Source organism: Montipora capricornis, chromosome 5 (genome assembly GCF_036669925.1).
Source record: "Montipora capricornis isolate CH-2021 chromosome 5, ASM3666992v2, whole genome shotgun sequence".
NCBI lineage: Eukaryota > Metazoa > Cnidaria > Anthozoa > Scleractinia > Acroporidae > Montipora > Montipora capricornis.
Genome location: NC_090887.1, coordinates 14,265,428 through 14,277,927, shown reverse-complemented (window position 1 = coordinate 14,277,927; position 12,500 = coordinate 14,265,428). Strand labels below are relative to the sequence as shown.

Below are 12,500 nucleotides of genomic sequence, written 5' to 3'. Positions count from 1 at the left end.
GACACGATGCAATTACTCGGTATCACCTTCTATACTTGTATCGGAAAAGAGTAAAAAATTTCGCAAAAGGAAAAACGCCAAACCTATAACAAAGGGTATATATAGCAACTAAAGTTGTCTCCAACGAGAATCGCAAATATTGGAACCCTTGTTGCTTTGCCATTGTTTTCCTTTGATAAATTTTGTGTTCTTGAAAAAAATATGTACGATTGTTACCAGTGCACATTTCGGATATTTACTATATTTGTCACTTCCCGTTGTTGCTGCTGACCAAATCCTGGCGACTTTTGTGATGTTTCAGATACTTGCTTTGTTTGTAGTTTGCCGAGGGCCCTCATTGCTCTTTATTGTTTTATTATTTTTTCCTTTTGCTAAATTTGCTGTTCATGCGATATTTTGGCTTTCGTACGGAGACAAAAATCCTTGCGACTTTAGCGATATTTGCTGTGTCTGCGGTTTGCCTCTTAATTACGTTTCGATTGTCGGCCCGACGTTATCGGAGCACGATCGAACGACGTTCTTGAAAGTGTTGGCCCGCCGTTGCACTGCAACCGGCCGCCGATTTCCGTTTTCACTAATAGGCAGCTATTACGTGTACGGTTGATGCGCCGATAATGTCGGACAGACAAATAGAAGTGTGTAAATTACAACGGCCGTTAATTTGCTATTCGTTACTTTTCCTTTTCTTCCCTTGCTAAATTTCTTATTCTGGCGACACCAGCGAATGGATTCTTGTTATGGGGTATTTCAGCATTGCAAACAAATCACTGTAACTTGCATGAAGTTTCCTACATTTAAGGTATCGATCCTTAGGGCCCCTTTTTTTACCTTTCTTTTTACCACTTTCCTATTTTTTTTTTATTCTTGTGATACAGTAAACACCCCGCGCATATATTAAAGAACCTTAGATTTTTCCGAGTCAGGCTAAATGGGTTCTTATAAAAATGGTATTTGCAGAAGTTTTAGGCTATCTGGGTTCTTATAGATTGGTTCTTTAGGAGTAAATAAACATTCTCCGAACGTTGTACCCAGAAATGAACTTGGCAGATTTTCTTTTAAACTTGCAGTAACTACAAACATTTTAGAATTTTACATGATCCATTTACAAGCCCTGCCAGATTAAAATATCGCCAGACAATGTTTACAACTCTCAATGCACATACCTGAGAAAACTCAATCGGGGATGCCGCTAAAATTAAAAATTCATGTTATAAATTCAACTCTAGCTCTATAATATTAAATATAGACAATAGTAAAACTTTCACTTCTCACATCTTGGAAAATATATACAAAGCTTCAACTGAGCACCAACTTTTACTCAAAAAAGTTAACCGGAAACTGAAGTTCTACAATATTTTCAAAACGAACACAAAAAAGCTGAATTTTTAGATAGAATTAACAATCCCCTGCACAGATCTGCAATTAGTAAACTTCGTTTGGGGAATTATAGTCTTTACATTGAAACAGGGAGACACACTCTCCCTAAGACTTTTGTACACCGTGCCAGTTGACAAAATCGAGAACGAAACTCATGTTCTCTTCTCTTGCACGCTGTACCATGCCCTTTGCTCAAAATTTTATGATTAAATAGTTCACAAGTATAATTTCTTCCAAGACCTTGATATCACCTCAAAAATTGTGTTCCTTTCTTAAGAATATTGATCCTTTCGTTTGTAGATCACTTGCTGCTTTTGTTTATGACGTTATGAGTTACAGACATTCACGATTATTTTTTAATTAAATAGATTAGTAATTTGCATTACATAATTTGATAGGTAATGCCATGTATAAAAATGGAAATACTTGAATAAATTGTTGTTGTTCATCTATTCTATGATATGGTATGACTGATTTCCTCAGATGAGGATGCTGATACCTTTATATTTCATAACCGTGAAAAATAAGTTTTGAACAAGAACTGTGCAGTTTCAATTGCAATTTGTTCCAGTCGCCTGAAATTTCGAGGTCATTTTGTAAAAATTAATAAGAACCTGTTTAATTTTTAGGTTAACCAAGGTCTTAATAAGGTTATGTTTTTAAATGTTAGGTTCTTATATGCGGGTGTTTACTGTATTTGCTATTATTGTAATTGCAGACAAAATTCTTGTGGCGGCTTTTGCGACATTCGCTAATATCTCTGACTTGTCGACTGCTTACATTTGCGACTTGCTTTGTCTTATCCTTTTGCTGAATTGCTATTCTTGCAACATTTGCGATTCGCGTAATCGTGCATTTTCTGCTTTCTACTTCTCTCAATCTTTCCTCAAACACTCTGATTCAGGGTCATTCATGATACATTCATGAGCTGATAACCTAAAGGAAAACTATGCAAGCTATACAACTCACCTAGCAAAAACTGAACAAGACGCCTTAACGCACTCACGTGGGATACTTTGTTTCTGCAGTTTGTTACAAAAATAGTATTGACTTGGATTAAACGCTGTCCGAATGGTCACCCACATTAATCACTTCAATTCCTTAAACCCTACAATGTGTAAACGTCAGAGGTCACAAATATTTTTTACGATGGTTAATTTGCCAGACTTGTCGGTGTACGATGGATCAAACTGGCTTGATATTATCGACGTAATTACAATTCGAGAGACTAAATATTTTGAGCGAGAGCCGATTCAACGTAAATTTGATTTAGTAATGTACTTTATTTCGGCTGGCCAAACCAGTCTTCTTCAGGTACAATGAGAGTATACGTCGGATTGCTTCTTCTTCTTCTTCTGATAAAATATGGCAATAACAACTAATCTTAATTCACTACTTGCACAATCTCATAATACACCTCTATTACCCCCCAAAACTTTTGCATAACCACTGTTTGCAATTTCTCCTAGGACATGAAAATGTCCCAAGAGAAGTCGGAAACAATGCCTATGCAGATTTTTGGGGGGTAAAAGAGGTGTATTATGGGATTTGTGCGAGTAGTGAATTCAAATACTAAAAGAGTAGCGATGAAATTACCAGAAGATACTGGAAATAATTAACTGAAATCCAATATGTTCTTCGCGGAAATTTAGACTTTTTGGATCAATTGTCCTAACTTTTGAAAGTTAATTCGCCGTTTCCAAGTCGTTTGATAAAAAAATTGCGCTACGTTTTACTCCCAATCGGAGCAACACACCTGCTTTTCTTTTAGCTTCATAATTCATGCGCAGATCAAAAATGAAATAGTGTTCATTGTATTCAATGTATTCAGCACCAGGAGCCCATGACTAGGAACATATTCCGGTCACAGCGTTTTCACAGGCCGATTTATTTTCTCTGGTTAGAATTTTCCGCGAACAAGAGTCCAACAGGAACTCGATGACTAATCTTGAGTCTCGGGTTGAAATACGACATCACATGATTCTTGGTCAGGGGGTCTTTCAATTTGTCGAATGCTTGTTGCTGCTCGTCGGCCCAGAGCCAGGGAGTCTCTTGCTTGGTTAACAGTCGCAACGGGGCGGTTATCGTAGCGTAATCTGGGATGTAACGGGACACGTACTGGGCCATTCCTAGAAGTGACTTCACCTCACTGACATTCTCTGGTTTGCTCATGTCAGTGATCGCCTTCATCTTGCCAGGGTCTGCCTTGATTCCGTTCTTGTTGAAGATATGTCCGTAGAACTTTATCTCACTCTTTGAGAAGCTGCATTTTTCCTTGTTCAGGCGCACATCGTGTTGCTGGAGACGTTGCAGCACACCACGGAGATTCGCGTCATGCTCCCTCTGCGTTTTTCCGAATACGATGATATCGTCAGAGATATTCTTGCATCCAGGGAGGCCTGTAAGTATTTCCTCAATTGCGTTCTGGAAAATCTCGGACGCCACGTTGATTCCAAACATTGAGCGTTTGTATCGTCGAAGTCCTACGTGTGTGCTGAACGTGGTGATGGGGGACTACGACAATGGGGCTCACCCAGGGCGTCGGACCTGTCACTGGCTCGATGATGTCTAGTTCTTCTAAGCGCTTCAACTCCGTCTCGACATCCTTTCTGACATGGAAGGGAATGCGGCGGTACCGTGCGGTTGTTGCTTGGGTTTGACGTCAGGGTCTATGTGAAGCTTGATAACTTTTCCTTTTACTTTGCCGATTCCTCCAAACAGACTTTCGAATTCCTTGTTCGTGGGGGGCTGGAACCGAGTCTCGCCGGTTTTAACTTGATTGACGATCTTAAGCACGCCTAGCTGTTTAGCAATGTTGAAACCCAGGAGGTTTCCTGAAGCACCTTTGACAATGTGCAAGGTTGTTTGTGTGCTGTTGGCATTGGCGGATATTTCGGCCTTGACAGTTCCCAGTAGGGGTAGGGGAGTCGGTGAGCCGTAGGAGAAAATTCTGCGCTTGGTTTTTTCTGGAGCTTTTTCCTTGTATAATTCGCTGAAGGTGTTCTCATCGATAAGATCAACCGATGCTCCGGAGTCAACCATCATTTCCACTTGTTTTTCGGCGATCTTGACTTGGCACATAGGTTGTTTGTCACGGCCTACTGTGTAAACATACTCATCTTCATCAGTGACTCGATGCGTGACCTGGTTTGCCGACTCAGGTGGGTTTGTTCCAACCTCGTTCCCAGGGTCTCTCTTCTCTGCCTCCATTGTCGTTGAGAGAAGACCCTGGTTCACGCTGGTCACGTGGCACTCGTCGACAAACATTTTTCCACTAGGGTAGTGTTTTCGTTATATTTTGATCCCGCAACCGCACCTGGGCGAAAAAATATTCGTTTAACAAGGCATTTCTAAAATAAAAAGGTCAAAAGAGCTGATGTTATAGTCCCCCAGGACATGAATTCCCACAAAAGCGGTCAAACTAAAAGCAAGAGCTTTTGTGATCGACAAGACGACTTCAATGTCGAGCGGCGATTGACGTTCGCTTTAAAAAAAATTAATTTCGTTAGTAGCCAAAGTTGCTTCTTCAGAACAAACACTAACATAAAAGAATACACCAAACACTACGTTGGCTTGATAAAAATGTCTCTTTTATTTTACTGCGACTAAAAATATACACGCTATTAAAGCGCGGTGCAGTGGTAAAAAAAATCTTAACGACATCGACAATTTACACGAAGTTGTTGAAATATAAATATCATAAGTCAAACTGTCAACTCGCTGTACAAGATTGCGACCTTAGCAATCACGTTGTTTAACTTTCGAAAGAAAAACGAAAATCAAAGAACAAAATGAAATACCTGCACATGCTAATACAGTTTGATTTGATGGATTTGAGGTCGATATGTGACTCGAGAACTTAAATAACAACACACCGGCTGATCGCTGAACATGTTTGTTTTCAATGGATAACCGTTTCGCTTGTTTTCTTGCACGACAAAATCTTCTTTCCTTTAAAATTGTCGCAAACTATTAGCATTCTTCGTTGATCCGGACCTTCACACGGATGAAAACTTGAATAACGTGAGGATATTTTCTGTGGCGTCTGATCGATTTGACCACAACTTTTTTCTTTCACATCGGGTTCCATATGTGTAGTACATAAAATACTGCTGTCAAACGTTTTGTCAATGGTTATCTGGCCACAAAATCAATTGCGTGCTGATTCCTTTCTTTGCAATGTCAACAAAGCCTACATTGCCACCAATCCCCTAACACACATTTCGCCAACCTCCCAGATTCTGGGAGACACGTGACCAGCGTGAACCAGGGTCTTCTCTCTCAACGACAATGGAGGCAGAGAAGAGAGACCCTGGGAACGAGGTTGGGTTTGTTCTGCAAACTTGGGCGAAATCGTTTAGTTTGCCAAATGAGGTGCACTTTTTGTTCTTCGCGGGGCAGCTGCCTCTATGAGGGTATATTCCACCGCAGTTCCTACATTTTCCGTCGCGCTTTCGGGATTTGTCACGGTTGCGTGACTCTTGGTGATTTTGCGGACGGCGCTGTTTGTCTTTGGGTTGTGTTGGTGTTCCTTTTTGGGGTGGTTTTATCGCGTTCACGGTTTTATCCTTATTTTCAAGATCCTTCGCTTCTACTTCGCTTAATTCTAGGGCTCTACCAGCTTTCATGAGACCAGCTAAATCGAGGATCTCTCGCAGAGTTTTACGCCGAAGGGATTTTGACTGGCAGTTCAAGACGATTTGTTTTTTAATCTCTTTGTCTGGATTTGCGAAGTCGCAAGTCTTTGCTAGGCTCCTCAGACGGGTATGGAAACTGTCCAGAGTTTCTCCATCCTTTTGCTTGGCCTGACGGAAGTTGTATACTTCGTATGTTGTGTTCACTTGTGGAGAGAAGTATGCGGTTCGTTTTTCGACGCCTTTGTTGTAATCCTTGTCCTCGCCGACGTCTTGAAGCGTCTCGAAGATCTCGTCGACCTCTGGACCGCCGTAATGCAGCAGAAGAGCTCTTTTCTGCTTGTCATCGGTAATCCCCATTGCATTGTCATTTCTTCCATCTAGGACCTGCATTTCCATCGACGTGAACTCGCCATTGTTTTGATTTCGCGGGAAATCGTTCGGAATTCTTTTCGGAAATCTCCATAGAAATCGCTTCGGAAATCCTGGTAGAACGCGCTCTGTGGGTTCTTTGCTTGATCCTCGTCGCCAGATGTGCTGTTTACGGTCAAATAAACGCTTGAAACCACTTGTCCGAACACAACAGTATATTTACTAAACAGACACGACGACTACAACATACAAAAGTCCTAGCTCCTAGACCGCGTGGGTCATTTGCATAAATGATTGACAAGTCTCAAAACTCTACACCTGGGTATGTATTCTTACTGCCTGTAGGCTTTGTGAAAATAAAAGGTTTCGAATTGTCCGCGTTTTTATGTTTCCGGTTGCTGCTTTAATAATTCAATCATTTTCTTTGCTTTCTTATATAGAAAAATTCATTGCCCAACTAATGAATTCCACGGTAAATTTTACGCTAAAAACTGATGTCGCATGAATCACGAAGCGATGAGTGCGAAACCGGTTTTTCCAGTGAAATTTACTTGGCAATTCACCAGTTTGGCAATAATTTTTTTTGAACCGAATGAGTTTTAAAAGAAAACAAGCACACCCTCAGTGAGCGAATGGAAAAGGAAAAAAAGCCAATTTAGAGTCAACTGTCAATAGCCAGCGAATAGGAATCACACTAAAATTAGAAGCCATAAAAACAACTTTGTCAGTTGAAGGAAGTTGAAGGTCAAAGAAGAGTTTTACTGATGTACTTTTTTCCACTTTATCTCTGAAAACAAGATCATTCATATTTTGATGTATTTCATTGAAACACGCCAGTTTGGCTTGGTACAAGAATCGGCAAACTTTGGCAATGCAACCAAGAAAGGGCCAACTTCAAATACGATCTGCTCCAACACTTAAATAACATTTGGGTGCTTTAAACAAACTTTTAAAAACACAAGCTACTGAGATTTCCCCCTAATTTTACGAGAACTCATTGCGAATACGTGTTTATAACATAAGGGCAAAATTTTCTTGTCACTGTCGAGGCTCAACGCAAACCAGTTGGGCAAACGGATTAAAAAAGTACTCGTTCGCTCGCACTTTAGAGGAAAACAAACAAACAAACAAACAAACAAACAAACAAATCAACTTTTTCTTTATGTCCAAAAGAGTACAGATAATTGTTATTTAATTCCAGTTGACAAAAAAAATTCGATTTTCATTCCTGAACAAAGGAAGAACCAACTAAACCACCTTTTAAAAATAAGAATCCACTTTAAATAACGCATCCGTAAAAATAACTTGAACGGTTTAGTGCCCAAGGAAAGAATTTGTATGCTAAGTATGAGCTATCCTGAGCTATTACTGGAATTCTGTTTTGTCGTTGTCGTTCTCTTTCGCTCAGTCCTTTCGTTTCTGTTCTAGACATAGGCCTACAGGCATCATGTAACCTTATCAGAGCTTCTAAAGATATGCCAAAAATTGCAATACAGAGAATCGAAAAAAGCAGCTCCAAGCAAATTAAAAATAAACACTCAGCTTTAAGTTTACATCCCGCCGATGCTTGACTTGAATAACTGCGTAGCCACCAGTGTGGACCACAGATATCATGATATGTCAAATTGGATTGAAACCAGCGAAAAATGCAGAAAGAAAACATCTTCCAAACCGTTTCCCTCCTGATATGAACACGAAAAGCGTTGACTGTGAAATGTATGGCCGTGTAGCCGCGTCGAACCACAGAAAGCGCGCGAAAAATGAAACCTCGCTTATGTTCAGGTGAGTTAACCTGGGTTGAACCTCGTGTGTGATGCGTGACATCACACACTCCCAATTTCGCTGGGTTTCAGATCCCTTCGTTCCACTTTTCCCAGACCAGTGGAGACGAAGAATTCATCGAAATGTCGTTCATTCAAATTTCACCAGAAAATCATTTTTCAATTCAAAATCTTCCATATGGAGTATTTTGTACGTCTGGCAATGTGAGTATATAAAGAGTACAACATATTAAAGTTTTATTTTGCTAATTTGTTTAAATCGATCGTTCCACGTGTGCTCAGATTTTTTCTCCGTTCCTTGACAAATAGCCAAAGCCAAGAATTGGTGTAGCTATTGGGGAATATGTCTTGGAGTTAAGTGAAATAAGTGACCTTTTCACTGGACCCGTAATGTCACAGACGAAAGAGGTTTTAAAAGAGGTAAGATTATGTGATTCTTTACTTTGATTGTTTAGGGACGGACCATTAGAAAAGTGATGGGGGGGGGGGGGGGGGGGGGGGTTTCAGCTTGTACGAATTTTTTTTTCGCGCACTGCTTGTGCAGGAATTTTTTTTTCTAGGTGAAACCCCCTGCACGAATTTTTTTTTAGACAAATAATCCTTTTTTTAACAGTGAAATCTTGATTCATTATCTATATTTTTGTGAGACTATAGAGTTACACAAGCAACACATCAAAAACCTCTCAGACACACAATTGACTGCAGAGCAGATCAATTTACTCTCTTGAGGTTTGAAATTCATTCCAACACCTGTCATGAAAGAAAACCAGATAAGGCGGCAGCTAATTTCAGACTTCAACCAATTTGCCCGGAGGATGCGCCTTCAATATATCTATCATGACCAAAATACTGAGCAACATCCATTTCATGTTAATCCAGTTGGATTCCACCGATTCAACGGTCAGTTGCTCTTGAGACTTACTTAGAAGAAGTCAAAATAAAGCTTGCGGAACTCCACTGGTTAAACCTAAAAATAATCTGTCACCCGGCGAGGAACGAGCTTTCAAGGAGCTTATTAACAACAAAGAAATTATTCTCAAAAAAGAAGATAAAGGCACAACAACCGTCGTTATGAACAGAGAAAACAAAATTACTGAGGGACAGATACAACTGGATGATAGAAATAACTATCAGCCACTAGACAAACCAATGGTTGGAGATACATTCCAGCGAGTTAAACACCTCATTAACTCCCTTCGCCAAGCAGGGTGCATAGATGAAATGACGGCTAAATGGTTTAACCAAACACCAGATCCGCCTCGAATTCCAGTGTTCTATACCCTCACGAAAATTCACAAACCGACATTAGTCGGAAGACCTATCATATCTGGGTGTGATGGCCTAACAGAACACCTATCATCATTCCCCAGCGGCGTAGACAAATTACTTCAGCCAATTGTAGTCCGGTCTGTTAGGTCGAAAATCGTGACAAATCGCGTAAAAGCACCAAATTCGGTACAGATGTTCCTTTTGACGTAAGAAACAAATTTAGAAGGGGTGCCACGTGATTTGGCTTTCTGGGGGGGCATGAGGCTCATAGAAATTACGCAATACTCAAATGCTGGCATGAAAGCGAGGCTGTGGCATTTAATGTGTTTATTACGTACCAGGTTTGACGAATGCCGTTGCAAAATGACTAACCTACATTACTCAGACTCGGTTTTGTGTTTGTGTCCATAAAAGGTCATTTGCCTTGATCACGTGACATTCTTATGATGCTTTGAGCGCACTTATATCAAGGAGTGTTTTTGTTGCGTTTTACACATTCAATTTTTAACATCTGCGGCTAGATATCGTAAATGGTTGTTATTTGTTGCTCTATTTTTAAGGATTTGTGTTCTGTCAGCCTCCAGAGCAACTACAGAGCTCAGTACATGGTAGATTGGCTTTGAAACATTTGCAACGACCACTTTTGCAACCTTTCTTACATCCACACTTCAGCAATTCATTGCACGCCTTAGAGGCTTCTGGAAGTACGGTCCAGCGGGGTCTCCATCTATTATTCTCCATTTTCCATCCAAAATCAGACGGGGATGGGTAAAATTGTTGCTCATCAAGGGACGTCCAGATGCTTGCTTGGTAAAGAGCTCTGTTAGAATGATTCAACAGGGCATCCTAATAAACAATAGAAATTATATATAAATTCTTTACACAAGTATAATTTTAAACAAACGCGCACCGCTTATTTTCATGTACTTCATAAATTAAACTCTCTAATAGCCCAAGTAGAATAACTATAGGTTTAAGTCCAGCATAGCCTTATGATAGGCTTTGGTTAGTTAAAATAAAATTGATAAGTGGATTCAATACAAGAAAAGGTTGGGTTAGTTGAAATGTTTCTAGTCTTTACGCTAAACTCTCTTTTTTTTTTCGCGTTGTCCTCACAGGTGTTTACCTATCACAAATTTAGCCTATCAAAGACAAAAACAACTAAAAATTTGTGTATGATAGGTAGTTACCTCTGTTGGGGGAATGTTTTCTAGCGCCCGATTCTTTTTTGTGAACAGTTCTCGTCGAGCAGTGTTCACATCGGTAGCAAGGCTGGTCCTGTCATAAAGTATCACCACAAAGCGCTGAAGAACATCAAATACAGGAGTGTTGATCTCAAGTGGAATGAAGGGGCTATCGTTCACAAAACGGAAAGCTTCTGTGGCTTCAGGGTACGCTTTCCAGGCCTCCCACGCAGATTTCTTTCCTTTCCCCAGGAATGCTGACATAGTGTCGCAACCGGTAAACGCGTGAAAAAATGGAAGCGCACGGCATTTCTCCTTGCCCAAATACTCACAAATGGTGTTAACAGAAAGCAGCTGAAACTTCTTTCCCATCCCAAAGGTGACCCAAAAGCTCAATCCAGACCAAATTGAAGACAAAGTGTGGAACTGCGCAATTAGAATGACAAGAACATCTGTGTCAACAGTGCGAACCAAGACACTTCTTCACCCCTCATCCAAAGCATCTCTAACGTGTACAAGAATCCTCGTGTCTGCTTCTTCGTGGTTGCAGCTACGCATTTGGTTCCTGGGGCAACTGGAGATGACGTTTTGACCTAATATAAAGGACGATACAGTCAGTGTAAGTGTTCATCAAGACTTGATGGACATAAAAAAGAAGTTTGAACGGTGTCTATATAATCCTTCCCAAAACGTGTTTAGCATCTTACCTGAAGTTATGTAGACAACTCTGTCAGCTGGAAAGGAAGCTGTTTCAACTTGCTTGGTTAAGAAGTCGAACAGTTCCTTCTTGTTACAGGAATCTTCAAGAAATGCCTGCCAGTTCTGAGATAACTTGACATGCCCAGCTACCTTTCATCTCACGCCTTTTCCTCTCTTCTCACGGGCAGATCCTTTCAGACTTGCCACTCAATATTCATCCCACACAACATCAATTCGTTTGGTACTCTTCAAGTGGTTTTCCAGGAAAGGTAAAAATCTGGAATCTGCATATTCAGAAAACGTACCGACAGATGAAACTGGAAGCGCATGCACAATAGCTGCTCCATCAAAAACTTTGACATCGTAAGATGCTGGTGGTGGAGGTGGCGGTGTTTCTTTGTTGACGCATGAAATCAAATCAGACTTTTTCCCGAATCGGAGTTTGCCAAACTCTGACAAAGAAGGTGGATACGGCTGATTTTCATGCTTGAAGAACTCTTCAAGATCTCCGTCGCGCTGTTGGCTGGCAATATACAAACGACTGAAGAGGTAACGGTCACTTGTTACCGCTGTCAACTTTAAGGACGCTTTCGAGATTTGCTTTGGCTGCTGGCGCTTGAACAGTGGCAAGGTATTCTTTGAAATCGTATCGTGAATCGATACAGTCCTTTCATCGATGACGTCTTTTACGAATTTCTTGTACTGGCGTAATCCAAGTTCCTGGATTCTATGCACAGTATCCACGACTGAGGCATCTGCGCAATTGCGTGTGTCAAGGGCAAGTAATTCAGGGCAGTCATCCTTAAAAGGGTTTCCCATTTCTGAAATTGTACTTACAAGTTGCTTGACATGACTTTGAAAGGTTTTCTGTGTAGAAAGCCCTTGTTCGTGGTGTTTTTTCTTTTCATCAACATTTGTTTCACCTTTCAACTGACTTTCGAACTCTTGCAACACTCGAGCAATTTCTGGTCCGGCCACCATCCATCTTCTAAATGCGACAGGACTTTCCGTTAGTCCTACAGCTCCACCTGATCCCTTCACCCTTGCGTTATTTTGCTCGTGTGCCTGGTCGATTGGGATGCTTGAAAAAGTGTTCGATGACTTCGAAATGACCCAGCATTCTCTGAGGATTTGTTGAACGGGGCCTGGTAAGCACTTCATATCTCTTATGTGAATAGGAAGCC

At 40.7% G+C, this 12,500-nt stretch overlaps 3 protein-coding genes across 3 annotated transcripts in view; 1 reads left to right on the top strand and 2 right to left on the bottom strand.

Moving 5' to 3' along the window:
• Positions 1 to 3,963: 3,963 nt before the first annotated feature.
• On the bottom strand, positions 3,964 to 4,587 carry LOC138048428 (uncharacterized). Its single transcript, XM_068894620.1, has one exon. It carries the CDS (start codon positions 4,585 to 4,587, stop codon positions 3,964 to 3,966), a length of 624 nt encoding a protein of 207 aa, XP_068750721.1.
• Positions 4,588 to 4,713: 126 nt separating this feature from the next.
• On the bottom strand, positions 4,714 to 6,410 carry LOC138048427 (uncharacterized). The gene is made up of 2 exons (XM_068894619.1): positions 5,744 to 6,410; positions 4,714 to 4,727 (listed from the first exon to the last, which is right to left on the bottom strand). The coding sequence occupies exons 1-2, from the start codon at positions 6,408 to 6,410 to the stop codon at positions 4,714 to 4,716; spliced, it is 681 nt and encodes a 226-aa protein (XP_068750720.1).
• Positions 6,411 to 8,239: 1,829 nt separating this feature from the next.
• LOC138049575 (fumarylacetoacetase-like) overlaps positions 8,240 to 12,500 on the top strand; it is a 64,672-nt gene continuing 60,411 nt past the window's right edge. Inside the window, exons 1-2 of the mRNA XM_068895919.1 lie at positions 8,240 to 8,368; positions 8,474 to 8,584. Of these exons, the coding sequence (XP_068752020.1) occupies positions 8,288 to 8,368; positions 8,474 to 8,584 (192 nt within the window). The 5' untranslated portion in view covers positions 8,240 to 8,287. The remainder of the gene's footprint in view (positions 8,369 to 8,473; positions 8,585 to 12,500) is intronic.